This window comes from Culex pipiens, chromosome 1, assembly GCF_016801865.2.
Source record: "Culex pipiens pallens isolate TS chromosome 1, TS_CPP_V2, whole genome shotgun sequence".
NCBI lineage: Eukaryota > Metazoa > Arthropoda > Insecta > Diptera > Culicidae > Culex > Culex pipiens.
Window position 1 is genome coordinate 13,920,333 of NC_068937.1, and position 25,363 is coordinate 13,945,695.

Here is a 25,363-nt window from a genome sequence, read left to right on the forward strand (position 1 = left end):
TATATCTCGAGCTTTCAACAGCTTGCACGTTTGTTGCAAATCATCGATAAAAGAACAAAACTACTCAACATTTCTACCACAGTTCACAAATTTGAGAAGCTGCTCCCAAAATTTCCCCAACCCCACATTAACGTACAATCGAAACTGACAGCCAGCGAAAAAAAAAGGTGCAAAGCAGCAAACGCAAAAAAACTTCAAACTGCTCGTCGCACACAGATCTTTTCCAGCAGCTCGACAAAGCGGTCGCGAGGAATCGTCGTCGGTCCTCTTTGCGGTTCTTGTTTTTTTCTGGGTCACCACGACGGAACGCGACGGCGGATTATTTTTCGGTTCGGTTCGGTTTCGTCGGCGCGAATTTTCGGTTGAATTGCTTGTTTTCCGGTTGAAACTGTGTGTGTGAAATTCCGGAACATCCCGGAACCAGCTGCTTACGAAAAAGAAAGGTGAAAAAGAAAGCACGTCTGGCGAAAAACAGTGGACCGCTCCCCGAAAATTTGTCTGTGAAAAGCCCACCGGTTGATTCTGTGCGCGCGACGACAATGGAATTGTCCGGTTCCGGAAGTGGTGGTCTGCTCGGATGAAGAAGGCCGTTCCTGCGGAAGTGCCATGTTGGCTGAACCAATTTGATTAACCACCCCACCCCCGTTGCCTCCCGTTGGCAAGTGAAAGCAGCAGCAAGCAAATGACCCCCCGTTGAAGGCCAAATAAAGAGAGCCTCGAACCCGCACCCCGTTCCGTCCTCCCCCCTGTTCCACTCTCCCCCACCCACCTTCCGGAAAGGATCACACATTCCACTTCCCGCGAAATCATTTCCAGCAAGAAGAAAGAATCTTGGCTTCCACGAAGAATCCAGCAAAAAAAAGAAAAGTATTGCAAGTGTCGATCTAATTTGGCCGTCGCGCAATTCAATTCCGCACACACCAAATTTGCGCAAACGTCAACAAAAGAAGAGGGAAAAGAGGCAGAAGTCATAATCCAGTAGACCCCGCGCGCACACGCACACACAAACAAGAAAGAAAAAAGAAAGTAAAGGAATTTAGTGTGGTAAACACACTTAAACAAAAAAGAGAGAGAGAAAAGAGAAGAAGGTCAAAAACAGTTGGGTGCGGAAACGGGGAAGTGAGGAAAGGGGTGGTATCCATTCCCTGCTGGTTGGCTGCTTTCTCCAGCTCTCCGGAACCGGACCCCCGTCACTGCGGCTGGCTGACGCGCGCGCTACAGGTGAGTTGGAAAAATGTGTGTGAAAAGCTGAGGTGTGTGGAGTATGACTGTTTTTTCTTGCTCTTTATTTGTTGCACACACTTTGAATAATGTTCGGATATTTACAACGGGTGGGGAATTCTGAGAAGTACTTGCTTGAATATGGAATTGGAGTTTATTAGGGACTTTTGGGACGCAAAAGGCAGAAAATACCTGGAAAAGGATAAAGGAATAATTCAAGTTAGGATTAAAAATAGAAACAAAAAAAGATTTCTTTAATTCTTGTTGCAGAATCATCACAAAAATATTCCCAAAAAAGTTAGATCTACAATATATGCATTTACCAACTTTTTCCTGTTTATTTTTTTTAATTTGTCTGTTAAGCCAAAATATATTAAAATACTCTAAATCAAATCTTTACATGATTAAAATCATTTTGTTCAAACCGGAGCGTTTGGAACGGTATGTCCACGCATCCTTCCTCTCCTGAAGATTCTGGGAAATGTGATCTATTCGACGAATCCGCTCTTATTTTGTACTACATTTTCGGGTGTTTTCGGGAAATATTTAACGTGATGATTTTTTCTGTTTCCATCTTTTTCAAAACTATCAAATATTGAAAAAAATCCAAAATTTTAAGAGTTGCAATTTTTTTATTTGAAAATTTTGAAAATTTTCATTATAAAAGTTTCAATTTTTTTATATTTTGATTTTATGAATTTGCAATTAGCGAATTGAGATTTTATGAATTTGTTAATTTTAGATGATCTATTTTTAAATTTTATGAGAACTTTTAAATTGTTTTATTTTTTTTAATTTTTGTGGCTTTGATTATTTTTTTTGGCTCACCATTGACAAACTACAATCTTTATATTTTCCGTAGTAACAGATCAATAGGGCGAATCTGCGTTTGTAAACAAGCAGTCTTTCCCATTCTTACTTGACGTGAACTGTCACTTCGAGCCAAACATTTCATTAGGGCACAAAACCAAAAACCGCGATTCGAGAAAATCGCTTGCAAAAAGTGCACAACTTGTTTCAATTCCTATTTAAAAAAGAAGGTTGACTGATGGTATTTTTACTTATGATACGATAAAACAGATCATTATCCTCAACTCTCCTTGAATGCTTCTTAATTTATGTTGATTTTCGCAATAAAACTCATAATTAAAAAAAAATCTCGTTATTAGGCCCTTTTAACTTTCCAACTGTTGTTCATAATGGGCCCTTTCTAGATGCAATTTCGAAGAGAATTGAAAGGGCACTAAAGCGCTGTCATCCGATTGTTGTGTTGAATGATGTTTATGGGACCTTTTGTTCAGTTAGAAATAATGAGGAATTCAGCGAACATTATGTTAATTGGTGAAGTTTTGTGATCGAATGGTGAGAATAAGGCATGTGAAACATAAAAATTCTTCAAAAGTGTACTGAACAGCATCCGCGGGACCGTATTAAATATTGTGATTCAACGAAGTTTTTTTCTGCAGAAATCTTTGGTGAAACGTAAACCAAATGTTGTTTTGAAGTGAATAAGTGTTAAGAATGTATGAAAAGTTCACTTTATAACATAGAAAGTTCCTCAACTACGAAAAACTAACGAAAAAGAAAAGGGCACAATTGAACTTTTTTCTGGTTCGGAGTGAACATTGTTATGGGCCCTTTTGAGTTTTTGATTTTTTCAATAGGAAATTGTTTGTTATCAATCTGATTCTTGGAGGGCATGTAGGGAGTGTACTAATGAATGGAATAGTGGAATAATCCCGAATGTTTACGTTTTGGTTTTGTGCCCTAATGAAATGTTTGGCTCGACTTGAGCAAAAGGGATAGACTGCTTGTTTACAAACGCAGATTCGCCCTATTGAACTGTTACTACAGTTTTGATCGAGCAAACATGAGCGTTACACACCTAGATTTTTTTTTTACCGAATTCGGTAGTTGAAAAATCGGAAAAGTTTAGATCGGTAAACCATCTGTCAAAATGAACAACATTATACCGAAATTCAGTTGTACTATGAATAATAATGAACTTCATTACCGAAGTTGCAGTTGAAAATTTGGTAAAATTTATCGAATTCGGTAAAAAATATCGAAGTGTGTAGGCGAGAAATGACGATTGAAATATTACTACACACTTCGATATTTTTAACCGAATTCGGTAAATTTTACCAAATTTTGAACTGCAGAACAGTTCGGTAAACTGAAAATTACTGTATTCGGTAAAAACTTACCGAACTTCGGTAATGAAGTTCATTATTGTTCATCGTACTACTGAATTTCGGTAAAATTTTGTTCATTTTGACATATGGTTTACCCATTATCGATTTTTCATCTACCGAATTCGGTAAAAAAAATCAAGTGTGTATCGAGTGCAATATTCACCCCGATAACTTGTTAGCTATTATTACAAGGCTAGAAAGTTAAGCCTTCTTTAGAGAAGGGAAAACTCTCCTGACTGACACAAGTTAAAATTTAGCTGTAAAGAAGGGAAAACTTGTGATAACTGTGATAATTTTCTAAATAAGGGGAAAAAGAACTCTTGACTTAAAAGCAAATTTAGAATATTTTTTTTTTGTTGAAAAAATTAAATTATTATGCAATATTATGTCAAAGATCCATTATCCTTGCCATTATGTCAAATGGAATTATGCCAAATGACACCCATAATCCAGTTGTAATTTTACTAAGAATTCTCTTTCTTTGGAAAATAAAAAATAGTATTCACGGCAAAAAAAAAAAAACTGCAATTTATTCGGCATTTGTACAACAAATCTAGAGTTTTTTTAAGGGTCCTACAAATATATGACACACAATAGCTTGAAGGACCTTAAAAAACTCAAAAAATTGAACATGACTGAAAGAAGGGAAAATTCCTTAGAATAATAGAACTTAAAAAAATAATAGAACTAACCATTCAATTTTTTGGTACAAAAATAAAATTTTTAAAAGCTTCAATAAAAAAAAATTAGAATGCAAAGTTAAAAAAACTAAAAAATCTTGGAATTTGAAAAAAAATACAGTTCGTACTCGATTATCCGAAGACATCGCCAAAACTTTACCCCGAATAATCGAATCACATTTTTTTTTTTTTTTTTTTCTAAATTCCTTTAATTTCTATTATGACTCCAAAATTGCTACTAAGCTAGCTGATTTGTTTTGTAATCTAGGATTTCGAAATTTTAGAATTTCATTTTTTAAAGAGTTTAATGATTTTAGCCATTTTAAATTCTAGATTTCTAGAATGTTTATACTTTAGAATTCTTGATTATTTTTAATTTTTGGATTGTACTATTTTAGACATAGATTTTATAATTTATTTCTAATAGTTAAGAATTTTTAATTTTTAAAATTTTTCAATTTCTGAACTTTTTATTTTCTTGAATTTGTCGATTTTTTTGAATTTCTTTATTTTTTTTTTCATTAACTTCTTTAAGCTTGACATTTTTTCAAGAAGACAGCAACTTTCTTGGTTGCACCTTGGTAAATACAGATTTGTACAGTAAAGGAAATCATGGTGATATTTCATCGTGAAATTCAAGTAGTTTTTGCGTCAAAAAAAAGTGTGATTGCTTCTAAAAATGTGATATTTACATCTTCTTGTGTGTTATTTCACATATTCCACACATATTGAGATAAAAATCCGTCAAACAAGAGGTAATATTCAACCAAAGAATAAGGCGACCTTGAACTTTATTGCTGTGTGTTTTCATACCCTTTTTGTATGACTACACAGTAAAAAATAATGTAAATTTGGAAGGTTGAATACTACCTCTTTAATGTTGTTATTTCATCTCAATTTAGACTGAAAATGTGGCATTACACCAGAAAAGTGGTAAAATTACACTTTTCCAGAGGTAAAATTACACAAAAGATGTACTCCTTCCCAGATGTAATATTACCATGATTTTTTTTCTGTGTAGTATAGGACAATTTTATGGGGACTTGTTGGTGTTACTTTACTTCTTATATTACATGAATTTAAGCAGAATAAGTACAATTAAACATCAAAATTACGTGAATTTAGATTGAAAAAGAATCTTTTCACCGAAAAAGTGGCCCATTTACACAATTTCAGTGGTAAAGTTATGCATTTTTTCTGTCATGAAAGGTGTACCCATTCCCAGTTGTTATATTATTATGATTTTTAAACTTCTCAGTTTAAAAAGTTGAATCTTGAAAAGTTGCAGAATGTTATGGTTGAATAATTGTAATTGCAATTTTACATGAATTTAAGCAGAATAAGTACAATTACAGATTAAAATATGTTGTGTAATTTATACATTTTTAGAAAAAATTTAATATTACCAGGATTTTTTACTGTTTGAAAAAAATATCCAAACCTAAAAATAAATTTATTTGCAAAAAGACAGAGAATATATAAATACACAATAAAAATATCATGGTAATATTACATTAGACTTGAGTAAGAACAACATTTTTGGAGATTTTTTTAATGGTCCAATAAACAAACATTTTAAATTTAGCTTTTTGAGTGTTTTTGAATACCGCAGGCTCAATGCGGTTCACAATAAGCAAAAAAAATTAAAACAAAAATTTTGTTAAATGGAGGCGAAATTACATCGGCAAACAAGTAATATTTGGTTATCAAATTTTTAAGAACTCTTCATTCAAAAAAAAATGTCAATGTATAGTAAAACGAATTCACTGTACATAATAATATTGAAATATCGTCAAACAAATTATATACAGTAAAAATTGTGTAAATTTGGAGGTTGTAATTATGTAACATTGAATCTTACCTCTTTAATGATGTTATTTTACCTCATTTTAGACAAAAAAAAGTGACATTACACCAGAATAGAAGTAGAATTACACATTTTTTCTGACATAATAGATGTACCCATTCCCAGATATAATATTATCATGTTTTTTTGCTGTGTACTGACAAATAAAATAATTAAATCTTTCTCATTTTTTTTTATTTAAAAATGAATACCTGAACTTCCTGCCAGCGGAAATGTTTGCTCTCGTTAAAATATTCACTTTTTACGAGACGAATTGCGCTCAAACCTTGCGGCTCCAGGCTCCACCCACAAACCCGAAGCAATATCGCTCCAACCTGTTGTGGGGGCCGCCCAACAACAGAAAACAACAAACCGAAATTGCCCACGTGAGCTCGAGACACCTAAACTGGATTATCCGTGCCCCGACTTTCAAAGTTTGCGGTTTCCAAGCGCCGAGGAGGAGAAGCCGTGTCTTGTTTGTCTTTTAACGACTTTCGCGCGCCGCGTTCCAGTTTCCTTCCGTAAGGGAAAAGGCCAAAGGTGGGACGGCCACACTTCATGTTGAGCCTTACGGATTAAGGTGCTGCCCTCGCGGAGTTTTGTGTTTGTTTGCTGTGTGTGGTTAGTATTTACTTTGACGACGACGCAATTAATGGATATTGCAACCAGTTGAGCTGACGACTCTTTCGAGCGCATAAAATTAGCATAAAAATGTGGTACCTATGCTAAAAAACATGGGAAGAGGCAACCAAAATGGGATGAGTTTTCAGTTCCCAAGTAACGATGAAATTAATTACTAGAGTGTTATTGCAATGGCACCTGTGTGACCACCTGTTAAAAAATGCTCTGCGTGTAAAAAACTGCATGAGATTTCATGTAATAATTACAGAAATGAAAAAAGTTTGTTCCATACAAAAAAGAACAAATGTCTACCGCTATGCTATTCTGCAATGTTCTGGGTGATATGAGGACTCGCGAAAGTTACGGTCTCAGTGTCTACCACCGTAACAAAACAGCAAATAATTCGATGGCAGAATCGCATGCAAAAGCATGCAACTCATCTTTTTGAGAAAATTCAGTTAATATTACACATTGCATGTAAAATTTTTCCACGCACGAAAAAAAAAGTTGCATCCGACGGGATTCAAAACCAAGCACGTACGGATAGGACTAGTGCCTTAGCCCGCTCGGCTATCAGACCGTGGGTAAATGGAGAGGATAAACGCATATACATTAGGGTGCCCTGAATATGGAACTTTTTTTTAAAAACCTAGCTTCACAAGCTGAATATTGTTCCTTGAGCTACTCTTGAGGACTCTGGGCTAAATATGAGCAAAATCGGTCAACATTTACCCATTAATACTCGAAGGTGAAGTTTGTATGGGAAAATCGAAAAAAATGTATGGAAAACCCTATTTTCTTACGGTTTGGTCTGCATGCAGTGCTTTTTCCATCCAATATTCCCAAAAATGAGATTCTCATTGGAAATTTAATGCTCTACAACTTAGTCATTTTTGCATAAAAAACATTTTTTTACCAACTTTAGGCTCGGGTATCAATGGGTTAATCTCAACCAATTTTGCTCAAAATTTGCACAGATGCTTAGTAACCCAAAAAACCGTTTTCCGCTTGTGGAGCAGGGGGTCATTTTTTCTGGGCACCCTAATATACACAGTAAAAAAATCATGGTAATATTATATCTGGGAATGGGTACATCTTTTATGTCAAAAAAATTTGAAATTTTATCTCAGAAAATGTGTAATTTTACCACTTTTCTGGTGTGATGTAATTTTACAACATAAAAGAGGTAATATTCAACACATTTGTTCACTGTGTATCAGCCTGACTTTTCAGTCTAGTAGATTCCTCATACCGATGGACTACATGTTTCTGGATGCAATATTGCATTACATTTAATAAAACAATGCAAAATTTGCTTTACACCCAGGCCTTTTAGACGCAGCTGGATTACCTTTTTTTTGCTGTGAATCAAAAGGTCGGCAAAATAAAAAATAACAAATTCAAGAAATTCAATAAATTTGAATAGATTTAAGGAATTTAAAAATTGAAACATTAGAAAAAATATTAAGTATAAAAAAACCAAAACGTTAAAAAATTCTAGAAATTTTAGAAATAAAAAAAAACAAAATATGAATGAAAAAAGGATTTTAGGAATTAAAAAAAATCATTAAATTGAAAAAAGTAAACAAAATTAAAATATTCAAAAGATACAATAAATTTAAAAAGAATTAAAAATATAAAAAATTAGGAAATTTTAGACATTTGAAATAAAAAAATAAAAAAGAGACCCAATCCTGCAATAATCTGTAAAAGTAAAATTTTGTTGTAAATTATTTTGTAGACAGTATTTTGGGGAATGAATAAAAAAAAACTGTATCAATTGTTCCCGTAGTTTTGAAAATATTAAACTATCTGTAACAAAAATCTTGGTTATAAAGCTCTGCTTAAGGTGGCCTAACGTTGGCAAATCTAGATTAAATTTTCAAAACAACCTATCCCTCATGGGTTTCCTATGCAGATAGGACCTTTTGAAAATTTAATCTAGAAATCAGCATTTCAACGTTTGATTACAGCTTCTAAGTAAGCGTTTTCAAATAGAATTATATGATAAAAAAATTCTTGGTAGTATTACTTCGGAAAATGTGGACAAATTTGTGTCAGATTATAGTTAAGGGGTTACATACATGTATATCGGCAAAAAAGTCAGAGGTTAGTATGAGCACACACTTCAACTTGTTTTTAAGTCTTTTTTCATGGCATTAGTATATACATTTTCCCCTACTTTCAAAACAAATTTGAAGATATTTGGTTGCATCGTTGCCGAGATATAGCAATTTCAAGTTAGCAGTTTCAAAAAACGGGTGCCACGATATCTCAACACTGTCTTGATCAAATCGGCTCCAAATTATGGTGAATACTCGTTAAATCGATTCCGTGTGCATGACGAAGCCCGTTTTTCAAAAAGTTTATTTTAAAAAAAAGATAAAAATATTTTTGTGTTTTTCATATAAAAAACCGTTAGTTTTTAATTTTTGTATTTTGTTAAAAAGCAAATTTTAAAAGTTGGGCTTCGTAATGCGCGGGATACATCTTGAGAGTCTTCACCTCAAATTTCAGCCAATTTGGTTTATCCAATCTCGAGATATCGTGGCACCCGTAAAACAACTCGAGGTTTAGAGAAAACGCCAACAAAGTTTGACAAACTGCTTTGCGCCTGGCAAAACTTTGAGCTTAAATAGTCTGTTACTCAGTTTAATCATGATTTCTCTTCATGAAACTTTCGGGAGTGGTCAATAATCATCGTTTGAGTGGATGTATCAATTATTCTGTAATATAAAATTTTGTGATTTTCTACATGTATGTAACCCCTTAAATTTACCGCGGTATGTATTTTCAGTTTTTCCAAAACGTAAAAAGTAAAATTACATCAAAAAGGAGTAATATTACACCACCAACCATAAACTCCAACCATAAACAAAAATACACTAGGAAGAAAAAAAATTCAAGTAAGTAACCCGAGTGGTAAAATTTAGTATCAATTTCATATGAGCAGTTTACTGAACCGATTCCATTCAAATTCATAACAATTTTTTCACTCCAAATTATGCACTCCACTGCTGGTGTCCGTCTCTCTGTCTCTATTTTACTAGAGGGAATAAATTAAGTCACACAGTAAAAAAACGTTATTCCAGTGTTACCTCTCTTTTGATGTAATTTTACATAATTTTATGTGGAGCACGTAAAATTACATGTAAAAATATGTAAATTTACATTTTGTTTTTTTGACACAAGATCTATTTGTCAGGTAAAATTTAGTATCAATTTCAAATGAGCAGTTTACTGAACCGAGCCATTCAAATTCATAACAATTTATTCACTCCAAATTATGCACTCCACTGCTGGTGTCCCTCTCTCTCTGTTTCCATTATACCAGAGTGAATAAATTAGGCCACACAGTAAAAATAAAGGTGGTTCAGTATTACCTCTACTTAGATGTAATTTCACATCAATTTATGTGAAATATGTAAAATTACATGTAAAAATATGTAAATTTACATTTTCTTTTTCTGTCACAACATCTATTTGTCATCATTTTTTCTTGACTGTGCCCCACCGCAGTAGAGCATGATTAAGGGGACGTTAACTTGGCCACTGGAACAAAGAAAGCTCACTTCTTGGCCGTGGTGTCCGTCCCACCGTTATAATCCGATCGAACACGCCAAAGTTTCTCGACCTGCTGATGTTGTTGTTGTTTTGTCGTGTGACTCATCGTCGTCCTCCGTTCTTCTGTGAATGTGACATTGCTGCCTCACTAAAAGGGAAGAAGTGAAAGTAAAATGAGTCTCTCAGTCAGTCAGGCTGGGGGCTGAACTGATGCAAAAGTGGAAAAGTTTTGGCGCGCGCGCGAATATGAGAGTTTCTGCTTTCGATGGATGACGAAGGTTGGTGGCAGGTTGAGTGGGCCCGCTGATGGCTGGGTTCGTTCGAAATGGCCCTCGCCCGCCTTGAGGGAATTTTGAAGTTGGCAGGAAAGGTCATATTTCATCCTTTAAATTTTGCGCTGAAAGCTCGAGGGCGTTTTGAGGTTGAGATTAGGGGAGAAAGATGATTTTATTTTTTTTTCATTTTATTCGTTTATTTCTGGATATTTTATTGAATTCAAATTTACAGCACATGAAAAGTGTGATTTTATTATGTAATTAAACCTCTTTTCTATGTAATTTTACGTGAATGTCAAATTACACAGAAAATGATGTAAATTTACATATTTTTTCATTCACAAAATCTGTCCACATTTTCGATGCAATGTACCTCGTTTTCTTGTTGTTAACGTTGAATATTACTTTTTTTCGATGTAATTTTACTTCAACACATAAAATGATGTAAATTTACACATTTTCTAGCAGAACGCTTATCAACATCGATTTCTTTTAAAGTTATTCAGTAGAATTCCACTAGTCATTCGACTGGTTGACTTTACTATCCTGATCTTCCGAGGTGTCATGACTCGACGTAATTTGCACTAATCGACTGCACAGATCAACCAGCTGAGATCGAGCGGTTTTACCTGCCTGCCAGATTTCAGGTGAATTCTACAACTGCCTGTTCGTTACGTAATCCTTCCGTGAGATTTCTCTCAGCTCAAATACTAATACAAACACACAGTTTATACATATTTGTGCGAACTTCAAAAGTGCATTTTGCGGGCTAATTGTTCTCACGGAAAAGAAATTGCCTTTTTTCTCAAATTCAAATATTTTGCTCAAACAAATTTAAAGAAAACTTTTCAAAATGGTTTATTTCGAGCAATGTGTTCCCGAAAGTTTGACGTTTTTTCCATCTTTCAACAAAAATAATTTGGTGCAAATCATTCCAATTAGCACTTTTCAAACGTTTCGTCAGAGCTGAATCTCCTCCCACCACACACACACCCTTCACAGTGCCACAAACGGAACGGTTCTCTGTTCATCGTCACTTTAGTGCCTCACCACGTTCTAAAGCTGAGCTGTAGCGTGTGAGCTCAATCTGTTGGGCAGAAAAAAAATTCCAAACAGAGGTTCTCACGGTTGATAACATCACACAGTGCACCAGTGGAATGAAATTAGTGAAGCAACGTGAAATTCAATTGTCAGCTTGTCACTTTCACTTTTCTCTAATAAAAATTTAAATTGAAAAATGAAAATCTTTTTTTTTAAACTGGTTGAAAAGAGGTCATATAGCAAGTTTAAAATGTCAAGTTAAAATTTACATCTACTCTCATGTAATTTTACCTAAATTATTGTGTAAAAACCTAAATTCTCCTCGCTTGTAATTTAACATATTTTTGAGGTAAAATTTAAATCTAACACAGATTTTTTTTTGTCAGAGAAAAAAATGCATTAAAAACACTGTAAAAAAATCATGGTAATATTACATCTCAGAAAAGGTACTTTTTAACGTCTGAAAAAAATGTGTAATTTACCTCTGAAATGTGTAATGTTATCACTTTTCTGAAGTAATGTCACTTTTTCAATCTAAGGTGAGGTAAAATTACATCAGAAAAGAGGTAATATTCAACCTTCCAAATTTACACATTTTTTTACTGTGAAACATAAACTCCCAAGCTCGAGAAAAAGGGGGAAGTTCCATATAAATTCCCCCTTTTTCTCTCGCTTGGGAGTTTAGGTGTTAAAATAAAATTCTGTGTTGAATAATACAATTATTTGTTTCAATTTATTTTTTATAATTTTTTCTTCGTTAATTTTAATAAGCCTAATGGAAATTAAATTAAATGTTGTTGTTTTCTACCTATTTTTTTCCAAAGAATTAAGGGGCAAAAACAATGTTTTATTTTAAATTAAATTTTAAACGCTTTTTAATTTTTTCATTGCTTTCAAATATTTTTTTCCTTCTTTCAATTCTCAAAAAAAAAAACGGAATTGGATTTTAGTTATAGTTTTTTTTTATTTGGCTGATACTTTTTATGCAGATTCCCTATGACCAACGAAGGCATTTTGCCTTTAGCAAAGTTATGAGTAATGAAAAGGACAATCTTGGAAAAAAGAATACACTTAAAAAAAATCCTATTCTTTAATTGACTTCTAACAAAAAAAGTTAAATTCCTATAAATCATATTTTTAATATTCTTATGTTTTTTAAATTCAAGAAATATTTTTTTTGATTTTTTCAGCACGAGTTTGAAAATTCAATTTGAATTTGAAAATTTAAGTTTTGCAACGAGTTACAAAAAACAAATTTTGCCATTCCGACAAACCACCCTTTTAACCGCCGAGCTTCCGTGGCCGTGAGGTTACGCGTTTTGCCTTGTAAGTGGAAGTTGATGGGTTCGATTCCTGTCTGGCTCGGCCATGTCAGATCTCTAAAAGAGTAAATATGCTCACTGGGAAAACTGACCGGTAGGGGATGGGTTTCGACTAGCGGCGTGCTGGGTTTCCAATCCAGAGGTCGTGAGTTCGATTCTCGTACCGGGATGATGAAGTTAAAAAAAACCCTCTACTGTCCAATTTTTTTAGAAATTTTTTATTTTTCCCGTGTACATTTATCATTTTGAGCAACTTTTGTTCTACGAAAAACTTTACTTCTCTTGTTTTTTGTTGATGTTTCATTTTTATTATTTTAATTTGCATTTATCTTGTTTAGTTTATGTTTGTTTTTGGTAATATTTGGCCTACTTTACCACCTCCTATAATTAAATTTGCCTATCTATTTTTTTCAAGTTTTTACAGTAACTTTTTCAATAGTTTGCATGTTTTTCACATTTTCTGCTAAAAAATGGCACCATTATCATTTAAATTGTAAATAAATGCGTAGAGGCATAGTCTGGGGCACAAGAAAATTTACTGCATACTTCTTTTTACTTAAAATATAAAAAATGTTAGTAAGAAACACTGCCAAAGTTGACCTCTACAAAATTTTCATTTTTTAAAAACATTGACAAAGTCACTTAAAACAAGTAAAATTTCCAACCCATAAATTTTTTACAATTTTTGGAGTTCTTCTTTCCAATTTTTTTTAAAGATCAAAAATTTGTTTAAAAAATGTTTTTTTGGCGATTTTTTTAAATCGAAGCCCGTCTGAAGGCGGGGTTGGGTTGTAGAGGGTTAAGTCAAATAACCATGCAAAACAATATTAAAAAGTATTCCTTTCCTATACAAGTGCTCAAAATTATTACTTTTCGATACCAATTTTATTTAAAAGATTCGAAAATTGTTAATAAATTTTTATATTTGAAAACTGAACCGAAAGTTGCCGACCTGAATAAGGCTAAAAAAATAAAATATCAGTTTTATCAATTTCAATTCTTTGCTATGCTATTTTACTCAACTACTTCTTTTCCAATTTTCAAAATCCAAGACAATTACAGTGAATTTTCTCAGCTATTTGAAGAAAAAAATATTTCCAGAAATGGACATGAATTGAGACTGAATCAAAAATAATCCTGAAATTAACCCTCAATTAACCTTATAGTGAATGGGTTTTTTTAGCTCATTTTCATTATTTTTGAAAATGAAGTTTATTTTTCAAAAAAATATATGTTTATAAAAAATGTTTACAAACAAAGCATGGCAAACTGTCAAAAAGTGCGAGTTTGTTTGTTTGTCATAGTCTAATACCTCCTTAATCACGCGACGCAACCGATAGGATATCAAGATTTCTAGATTAAATTTTCAAAACAACCTATCCCTCATGGGTTTCCTATGCAGATAGGACCTTTTGAAAATTTAATCGAGATTTGTAACAAAATGATTTGGGGAAGTGGAAAATTATATATTTTTTTCTGTTTGTAATCCAAAAGCTTCTTCCTTTTTTGTGTTTTCTTCTTAGTTTTACTTTTAACATCAAATTCGAACTTTTTTTTATCAAATCAGAATCCCATTGAACAAAGTCCCATTAAAATCAAACTCAACAAGTCTTCTGAGAACCTCAGCTTCCGCCTCCGAAAGCTCCCTCGCCATCACACAATATCATTCAAGCATCACATCATAATCACGCGATGGCACGGTTGCTGCTCCGACTGATGGATGGCCTCTGAGCTGAGAACTTTGCGGCGCGGCGTCGGATGATGATCCTTCCGGACGACGACTCATTCCACAGCAGCAGTGCTTATAATCATCATCCCAGAGTTTTAATGCCGTGGTGGCGCTTAACTACTCTCTCATTGGAGCTTTGAGTATTAGTAATACATCTTTTCACAAATCACACGGAACCAAAGTTTTTCACAGGAGGAAATGAGAGGAATTCTCTTGAAACTGGTTGATGTCTGATAGAGTGGGGCGATTTGACGATTTTTAGAACATATTTTTTAATATTTCAACTGTAAATTTTTGAATAACCAAAATATTTTAAAATTTTGTGATTTTAAAAAATTGACAAATTACCCCAAAACAAGAGCTTAGAAAAGCTCCACCGCCACTCGCTCGTTCAAAGGCATTATTATTCGGGCTGGGGATTTCGTTTTAATTGAGACGGTTAGTTATTTAAATCGATTGCAAAGTTGTGCGCCTTAATTAACGTTTCAGCGGGGTAAATTATTTATGAACATTAACGTTTTGCCGGTGGCGGACGGAGCTTAGTTGGCGTGGCAGCTTCTCTAAACTGATTGATCACTGAAGTTGGGTTTGGCTGGTTTGACATTGCTCTGAAGTTTAAATCAGAGAAGCATAATTTCAAAGATTTTTTTTGCATTATGAATATCCAATTTGAAAATTAGATAATTTTTCTTAATTTATTGTCTCTTATATTTTTTTCACAAATTAATGTTTCTTTTTGCGTCGTAATGATATTTGAAATAATTTCCCATAATTTCATATCCGGCCACATACACACTTATATTTGAACAAAATAAAAATGTGTAACGTTAATTATCAGTAATCCTCAGAAAGTTCCTTGCTAATATTTTGTTGGCTTACATAAGGTTAAAAGCTATTTCAAAATCATGTTTAACATATAAAAATAGCTTAGTATTTATTTTTTCGACTTTTTGAAATGTTACATTTAGAAAAGATATTTTCCTTATTTTCAATCTTTGAAACCAACAAAGGTCTGACCAACAATGTTAAGAAAATTGTTTTCTCAGTTATTTCAAAATACAGTCCAGACTCGATCATCCGTCTTATTTTTGATTGTCGAGCATAAATAAGGCCCCTAATCTACGAATTTTTAAATCCAAGATGGCGACCAATATGGCGGTGACGAAATATTGAAAAATTTAATTTTGTTATTTAATAGGCAATCAACTATTCAAATTTGACAAAAATGGAGTCGTAGAACTCGAATTTGATGTTTCCAACAAGAAAAAAAAGAAAACATTTTTTTTTGTTCTTGATTCTTCGTATAGGGGCAGGGGGGCAGAATGGGCCACCCTTGGTATTTGGCTTTAGAATGGATTTAGACCAACTGTAAGGCAAGGGTCTTATAAAGGACGACAAATAGCATCACCATACCGAAAACGACGTTTGAATTCATTGTATTTTTCGAATTATGAGCAAAAATGTAAATTTATTGACAAAACCACGCAAAAGTTGTTTATTTCGAGGTTTTTAAATAAGCTTTCTAAAAAGTTGGATTGTTTGAAAAAGTTTGCTCAATGCTTATAACGTTACTAGATGCTTCTACCAAGGTATACAAACAACAACGGAACCTTAAAATCATTTAGATGCTTGGTGGTGGAAGTGTTAAATAAAAATCCACTTGGGGGCAGAATGGACCACCCTTATCCTGCCTTATAAAAACAATCAAAAGTTGCGAAATTTTAGCTAAATGGATTATTTCACTTCTGTTAGCTTCACAAATCCCTGTTAATGCAACAATAGTTGATTTTTCAGTTGTTTTGACGTTTATTTGTAAAAATAGTGTCTTATTTCAACATATTAACACTATTTTTAAAAATGTTTGTTTTGGTAAGTGACTATTTTTATAAAAGTGGTATAACTTCAAGGAAACTATGTTAGAAAGGTACCTTAAGTCATTTCTTATCTCCCTTCAACGTTGTATTAGACGAAATTGCTTGTTTTCTAAGGTGGCCCATTCTGCCCCGCAGGGTGGCCCATTCTGCCCCGCACTCTGAAAAAGTAGTCGAAAAAACATTTTTTTTAAAGTGGCTCAAAAATAGTTTTTTAAAACTAAAAAAAACTAAAAACTAAACTAAACTTTTTTTTTAGCTTAAAAGCTAAAAGCTAAAAAATTTCATCAACCAAGTATACAACATTGACGGGAACATCCCAAAGCATAAGCCTACTACACTGAATTCATAAATTTGTATGTTTTTCTATGGTTTCTGGCGCATTTTACTTAGGCGGGCCATTCTGCCCCCCTGCCCCTATATGTTAGAGATGGACGAGGATGAACTTTTTGTTTAAATAGAAAAAATGTATTTTCGAAAAAAACGCCTTAAATGGTTATGACTTACTTTTTGATTGGAAATTCTAATTTTTACATCCAAAAATGATTTTTAAAACAAAAATCGAGTGTATTTTCCTAAACATTTCAAATATCACAATTTTTCAAAAAACATAGCTTTTACAAAACTGAAACGTCCTTCTATAGCTCAAAAGTTGGCACTTTTGGTCCAATTAAACATATTAAAAAATAAAAAAAAAACCATTAAAAAGTGAAAAAAAGGTTTTTTCCACGTTTTTTCTGAAAAGTTCTTTAACTTTTAACATTGCCGAAGATAGCAAATCGATCAGAAGGAATTTCTACCGTTACGAGTTTTAGTTTTTGAAACGTTTCACAGCACTTTTGTATGGACAGCTCCCAAGTTTGTATGGAGAAACCTGTGATGCAAAATGCCATATTTGGATATAAGGAATCGATGGATGAAGTTGCATCAAAATAAAATCAACAAATACAATACAATACACACAGTAAAAAAAAAAAAACGAAGTTGACTTTATAGCTGTCGGCCACCATTGCTAGTACCAACCACTAGTGTCTTCCTTTTTATCTACAAGGACTTCGCCGCCCTGGGCTCCTAAGTGTATGAAAGTATGGCACGGGGCGACGGCGCCGAATACCCATATTTACACAAAGAATTTTAGAGCGCCCGCCGCGGGATTCGAACCGTCGACTTCTGGATTGTGAGTCCAGTGCGCGGTCCAATTGATCCACACGGGCGGGACACAGTAAAAAAAAGTCATGGTAATATTACATCTGGGAATGAGTACATCTTTTATGTCTGAAAAAAATTGCAATTTTACCTCTGAAAATATGTAAATTTACTGTTTTTAGTTGTAATGCCACTTTTTCAGTCTAAATTGAGGTAATATTACATCCTAAAAGAGGTAATATTGAACCTCCTTTTTTACACCTTTCAAATTTACAAAAATGTTGTATGTGCACAGTAAAAAAATATGTAAATTTGGAAGCTGTATTTTTGGATAGTTGAATATTACCTCAATAATGATGTAATTTTACCTCAATTTAGACCGAACAAGTGACATTACGCCAGAAAAGTGGTAAAATTTTCAGAGGTAAAATTACACTTTTTTTCTTACATAAAGGATGTACCCCTTCCATGATGTAATATTACCTTGATTTTTTTTACTGTGTGCACAACACAAATAAAAAACTTGAATTTTGTTTAAGAATCTTAAGTATTGTTTAATATTTAAAATTGATACTTTTTTAATTTTTAGGAATTCCGGGAAAATGGAAATAATTTTTTGACGGGAATTCATGAGTTTTTTTTTTTCAGGGAAGGTGAATTAGACGCATATTTGTCCCATGTGCATTTTTAATCAAATAATTAAAAATCTCATTTGATGTTTGTGATTCCAACATTATTTTATATGCTGGAACGGAATTTATATTTTAAATAGTATGCAATAGGACATTTTTGCGATTATTTTCGTCATGATCATCTCAAAATTTAATTTCTAAATCCTCAGAACAAAAATTCGATTCAATTTAATTTTCTCGAATCTTTATAATAAAAGAAGTATTTTTATCTGATTAACTAAAAATAAATATTTGTCACGTATTTGACATTTCTGGCAAACAAGTTGACATTTTTTTTTTCTATGAAATTTTAAACAAAAATCTTGATATCGTACCAATATCCAATATGTACCGGAATTATGTTGAAAAAAAAAATGTTTTCCTAATTTTTCGAGAGAATGATTTCAGTTTCTTATAATTAAAACGTGTTTGTGTACTGCCCACCATTGAAAAAAACGGCTAATATCCACTTTTGGCAAAAACGAGGTATTAGCACCAGGTGGTAGAGGATGTTCCAACGCATCTACTGGAACTTGAATTTTACTGAAATAGTGTTAAGACTTGGCTGCCGATGCGAAAAACCAAACAGCTAATATGCCACTCTTATGGGAAATTGCCTTGACGGAGATTTTGTGACAAACACTAAAACGCGTTTTTCTCGGATTACTTGATTTGGCATAATAGCCGAATTTTCTATTATGGGCAGTATAGTGAAACGCTACAAAAAATATTGAAATCTTGGTAGGCTAAGAATAGGTTTGTATTTCAGGAGTTTTTTTAAACGTTCCAATAAATCAAATTTTCATATTTTTTGCGTTAAGTCAGGGTTAATAAAAATACTCAAAAAGCGAAAATTAAAATTTTATATGTTTCAACTATATTTTATTCAATAGTGAACATTTTCCACCGTTTCTGAAAAATTGGTTAACATCAGAGAATTGCCTTCAACATAATTCTTTCATCGGACCTCGGCTGAGAGAAGAAGAACAAATCTCGGATGAGTTTTCAAAAAGCCGTACGAGCCACCGTGGCCTCCGATACTAATTTTCGTTTTTCTCCAAATTGAAACAAAATTTTCTTTATTTTTAGTTAGGGGCTCTTGAAGGACGTGTAGATGAACAAACTCAAGCATTTTTGAAATTGGTTTTTCATAAGAAGGTTGAATACCGATGCAAAAAAGGGCTTTGTTTACTAATGGCTCTTACGGCTTTTTGAAAACTCATCCGAGAAATATAGAGTTTTTTTAATAGGTCCTATAAACATATGAAACAAAATAGCTTTTTTTTTTGTAGAGCCTTGAAACCACTGCGACCAATTATAGGAATATTGTGGTAACAAAATAGCTTATAGGACCTTTTAAAAACAAACTCTAAAAATAAGAAAATTTAGTGCTTGCTTTTACTACTGTTATCTCAATGTTTAACAACGTTTGTAAAATTTTTTGTGAAAAGTTTCCTATTTTCTCCTAACATGCATTTATTTAAATGATGTTCACAACAAATAAAATCGAATTTGACATAGAATTTTCATGAACTATTCGAATAAATCACTTTCTTTTGTCTCAGTAAAAAAAAACACTTGAAATTCCATTATATTCTGAGTTCATTGAATTTGTTGACATTTGAGGGTTATCCTTATTTCTTCAAGCGTTTGACATTTCAAATATACTTCAACGATTAACCTTTTCCCGTAACAAAACAAATCAGTTGTACATCAAAGAAACCTCTGCTTCGAAACTCCTACAACTTCACCAAGAAATGCCAAATTACCAAAGTTTCACCCGTCAGTTTGTGATATTTGTCTGAAGTTGAAGAAAAGCATGAAACGAAGCAAAAACAACAAAATAATAAAACACCTCCAAGTGCATCTCATCAGTTCAGGCAATAATTGCTTGAAGGTGTGTGTTTGTAGACCAGACCAAGCCACGTGATAACCCCGAATGTTCGGGGTCAGCTGCATGCACCACATCGTGAAACCACATGCTGACCAGGGAGACCGGGGCCAAAGTCCGCAATGTTTTTTCTTTTTTCTTGTTGTGTTATTTTGCCTCGCATCAGACGAAAGTCGCACTTGTTTGCTGCAACTGTTTTTTTTTTCGCTCCTTGCTTATCAATATTTTTCTAATGAATCACAATTTGTTCGTTTCTTTTTTCTTTTCCTACAGAAGTTGGGAATCCGCGAGGCAACGCAATCTCTCCAAGTTGGACGAATCTCGACAATTTACGTACTGTTTAAGGACCAAGGAATCTCCCCTTAAAGAATCTTCCTATCAGAAGAAATAGGATTATTACAAACAATCATCGTCACCATTCACACACATCTCTGAAAATGGCCGGACCAGAAATCACCTTCATCTTCCAGTTTGGCAACCTGCGGGACATTGTGACCGTGGCCAGCCAGGCGCTGACGCTGAAAACGCTCAAGGATCTAGCCTGTGATTTTATCAATACTAAGGTAAGCTAGTAGGAGATTTGCATTGGTTTATTTTTTACACATTTAAAAGAAGTCATTTTAAAATAAAAAAAAAATATTTAAAAAAAAACCAATCAAATCAATCGGAAATTATTTTTCTAAATGTCTGGCAACTCTGTCTTATGTTAATGTTAGGGATGTTCAGGTAAACATTAGGGATGTGTCGAATAAACAAAAGGTCGAAAGACATACTTCGAAAGGACAAAAGGTCAAATGTGAAAAATTAATTATAAACTTCTAAAAAAACTCTTGAAAAAAATCTTTTCTTACAAACAAATCTGATTTTTATCTGTGAGTTTATCCTTGGTTTATCCATCCATTAAGTAATGATCTTTTTTTTTTTAAATAAACAGAATAACAGATTAACAAACCATTTTTTGAGAAGATTTCCATTCTTTCAAACATGACAATGATTTCCAAAAAAAGCTTGACTTCAAAAATATTTTTTTTATTTTTTATTTTATTTTTAAAAACAACCTTTTCTTATTTATCGTAATATTTTTGGAAGTTTTTCCATTCTTTCGAACATGATCAGTTCTTTTTAAAAAAAGGTCGACGGGGGCAAGTTTTCATTCAGTAGACCTCTGAATTTTTAAGAATATAGAAATGAAATGAAAGAAAAACGTTCAAATCACCTTTCCATAGCTGCTTGTCAATATTTCTGTATTCAGGCTCACATCAAAAGTTTTGTTTTGTAATTTTTTTTTTAATTCAACCTTTTGTCCTTTCGACGTCCATTCGACTTTTTGTCCACTTTCGACCATTTGTCCATCCGACCTTTTGACATTCGACCTTATGGCTTTCGACCTTTTGTCATACATTTCAAAATTGCAAAATTTGTCTAACTTCCTAAATCAATGGTATGGTTGGATTCAAAAGATTTTCTTCGATTAATCATTGAATTTGATGATCTGGCATCGCTGCCTGCATTTTTGGATGTGTATTTGAAAAAGCTTTTCAAAACTTGCAATATTGCATTGTGATATCAAATTTGAGGTTTGATTTTGAAAAATTAATAAAATTTTCATGTATTCGACATACTTGTATGATCCTGAAAAGAGATTTATCGTGCATTTTACTGAAAAATTGGTTGAATTTTTCAACTAAGAAAATCCTTAAAAAACTAGAGTTGAAAGTTTTAATCAGGTCGTATAAATTTAAATAAAAAGCCACATAACAAAAATTAGGTAATTTTTCTAGCATTGTTTTGGTTGGCCCAACTAATTTTCCGGCTAATTTCAACAGTTCTTGGCTCGGCATGTGTTGCAGTTAGGTGTAAAAATCACGTTTTCACGCACGCACATCACAGTACTTTTTCATTGAGACGCATGGTCATATTTTTATTTATTTTTTTTTTTTTTGTAAATTTATTTATAGACATTTTGTATCTTTTGGTTTTATATATTTTTTATGTTAACAAAATTATTAGGTCTATTAAGCAGTTCTCTACGATTTCGCAATTTTTTTCGTGATTTTTTTTTTTTATTTTTTTTTTTTTTTTTTTTTTTTGATGGAACTTTGTCCATGCATTCCCTATGTCAAAAGAAGTCTTTTTGCATCACTAGTTTTTTTCCAAACAAGTATCCATACAATTTTGAGGGCTGGTCATTGAAAAGGCATTTTCTAATCGATTTGGTGTCTTCGGCAAAGTTGTAGGTTATTATGAGGACTTTGCGAAAAAAAATGATTACACGGAAAAAATCCCATTTGTTAATTTAACTTTTATGACTAAAACTTAAATAATCCCAAAATATGTATGTAAATATAAAATATTATATTTTTTATTTTTTATGGGACTAAAATAGACATCTTTTGAGCCATAGTGCTTAAGGGTGCAAAATCTGATTTAGGAGATATTTGCTTCGATTTTGTTTAGGTTTTTTGAGTTTAAAATATAATTATTGAAAAAAAGCACACCCGTAAAAAATATGTCTGAACAGCTGCGAAAATTTCCTATAAATATTCTCTTAAGAATTTTGAAAATCGCCCAATAAGTTTCTGAGATACAGCCTCAGATTTGACTATGAAAAACAAACAAACACACTCGCACTTTTTGACAGTTTGGTAGTTTGCCTGCGTTTGTTTGCAGAAACGTCAGCCAGCATATATTTTGCTTTGTTTGCAAATTTGCAAGTTTGGCAAACTGTCAAACACAAAAAAGTGCTAGTTTGTTCATTTGTCATAATCTAATACCTCCTTCACCTAATGGGTCCTAAAGCCCTATGCCAATTTGTATGTACAAAGGTAAAAAACCATTTCTGATAACTTTTTTTCATTAGTGTGCAAATTTTTTTTTTTGACAAAACAACATTTTTCCGATGGATCAAATATGGTCCCGTTGGAAAGGGCTGTCAAGTAGGACCTTTTCTGACGATATCTTGGAAACAATTGGTCCGATATTCAATGTTCAAAATTGAAACGCTTTCGAACTTTCTGATCATTTAATATTTTTTTTTTTTGTATAACATATGAAATAAAGAAAATTATCTGTTTTTAGTATTTCCCTAAAGTTAAGCTTGATTTCAAAATATTAAAAAAATTTAATGTTTTGAAAATCTATACAAAATTTACTGTGTTTGATATCTATCTCTGATTAATATTTCTGCAAATCTTGAAAATTTGAATATTCAAAAACGCGAAAACGATGTGAAAATAAATTCAATACCTAATAGAGAGGCGTTATTTTTGTTGTTGTAACATTATATAAACGATATTTTAAAGATAACTAAATATAATAGGATATGATATAAAAGAATTTGATAAAAAAATTAACGTGTTTTACAATGAAAAGTAATGTGGAAAAAGCAGTTTATTTCTTTGAAACGCGTATTATTTTGCCTTCGATTTTCTTATCTTTTTTTTATTTTTAAAAATTTATATATTTATAACAGTATTCGAAAAACATTCCAAACTTGCTTGTCCAAAGTTTCAATTGTGGGCCAGATTACAAATTTCCGAACCATTTTAGGGGTCTTATTGAGGCTCAACGGTACAAAATGAGGCAACAGAATAAAATCGTTTTTCAATTATTTGAAGTGAATTTTTTCCGAGGAAATCGGATATTCGAGTCTACACACTTAGATTTTTTTACCGACTTCGAAAAATTTTACCGATATTTCAACAGTTCGGTAAAATGAAAATTATCGAATTCGGTAAAAAACCTACTGAAAATCGATAATGTAGTTCATTATTGGTCATCGTAAAACCGAAATTTGGTAAAATTTTGTTAATTTTGACAGATGGTTTACCGATCTCAACTTTACTGATTTTTTAACTACCGAATTCGGTAAAAATAATCCATGTATGTAGACTGTATTTATGATCTCAAAATTAATAAAATCATTTCTCTATGATTGAAATCGTAGAAAGAAATCATCTTCAAGTAAAAACCATGTTTGTTAATTTAAAAAAAAACTTCTCAAAATTTATTTTCCCTAAAAGAACACCTACAGAAAAATCGCCAAACTATATGTCAAAATGAAAAAAAATACAGAATTTCGGTTGTATGATGAACAATAATGAACTTCATTACCGAATTTCGGTAAGTTTTTACCGAATTCGGTAGTTTTCAGTTTACTGAACTGTTCAGTAGTTCAAAATTCGGTAAAATTTACCGAATACGGTAAAAAAATCTAAGTGTGTAGTTAGCAAAATTTAAACCCTTCCTGTAAAGGCTTATGAATTGATCTCAATTGAAAGGTTCTCCAAATCTCTGAATTGCAAATTTAACATCCTGCAGAAGAACTGTGAAATTCTAATAAAACACTAATTGAAGTGAATTAATTTTAAATAATGAGAAATTCCGTTTCTTTAAAAAAGTTAACATCAAAGGTCGAAATTTAAAAAAAATATATAATCATCACGAATAATAAAGTGGCTAGCCCTACTACGTAAAGTTAACCGCAGAGATGATTCGTTGAATTGGATTAAATGTTCAAAAAATACAAAACGTGGGGATCGCCCGTTCACGGCCTAGATTTCTCCATAGTTGTTTTGTTCAATATAAACATAAATTTTATTTCCCGTTTTTCTTTCCAGATACCCGAAAACGGCCTGAACCGCCTGTCGGACCGTTTGCTCTTATTCCGCCACGACTACAGCTCGTCCAACGTGCTCCAGATGATCAACTCGGCGTCGGAGATTGTGGACGAAACGCTGGTCGAGATCGTCCTGACTGCAAATCGTAAGTTTGTTTTTCTCACCGTTTTTACTAAGAATAAAATCTAAAACTAATTCCCTCCTCCCCCCCAGCAATCAGCGCCCCCGGCCAGGACGACATCCCGCTGGTGCGGCCCCACGCCCTCGCCGTCCACTCGTACAAGGCGCCGACGTTCTGCGACTTTTGCGGCGAAATGCTGTTTGGGCTGGTGCGGCAGGGTCTCAAGTGCGAGGGCTGTGGCCTCAACTACCACAAACGGTGCGTCATCAAGGTGCCAAACAACTGCAGCCGGGTCGAGCACACGGGAACGCACCGGCGGAGTACGTCGTCGTCGCTGCATCCGCCGCGCAGTCCGTCCGGCGGGTCGAGCAATTCGTTGGTGTCCGCCGGGGACGACGGAACGAGTGCCGGATCGGGCTCGTTGCTGGTAAGAAAGATGCAGCAGCTCATGAACGAGATCAAGAACTGAACAAATTTTGTGGAGATGTGGTTGTAGTATTAACCGATTCCGTCCAGTGAAATCATGTTTACTTTAAAATACTTAATTACT

The 25,363-nt window shown here is 33.2% G+C and overlaps 1 protein-coding gene across 1 annotated transcript in view; it reads left to right on the forward strand.

Annotated features, from left to right (window-relative positions):
- The first annotated feature begins 207 nt into the window (after window positions 1-207).
- Window positions 208-25,363, forward strand: part of LOC120416234 (serine/threonine-protein kinase D1) — a 34,415-nt gene continuing 9,259 nt past the window's right edge. The window contains exons 1-4 of the mRNA XM_039577932.2: window positions 208-1,221; window positions 20,347-20,636; window positions 24,693-24,837; window positions 24,906-25,240. Coding sequence (XP_039433866.1) covers window positions 20,511-20,636; window positions 24,693-24,837; window positions 24,906-25,240 — 606 coding nt within the window. The 5' untranslated portion in view covers window positions 208-1,221; window positions 20,347-20,510. The remainder of the gene's footprint in view (window positions 1,222-20,346; window positions 20,637-24,692; window positions 24,838-24,905; window positions 25,241-25,363) is intronic.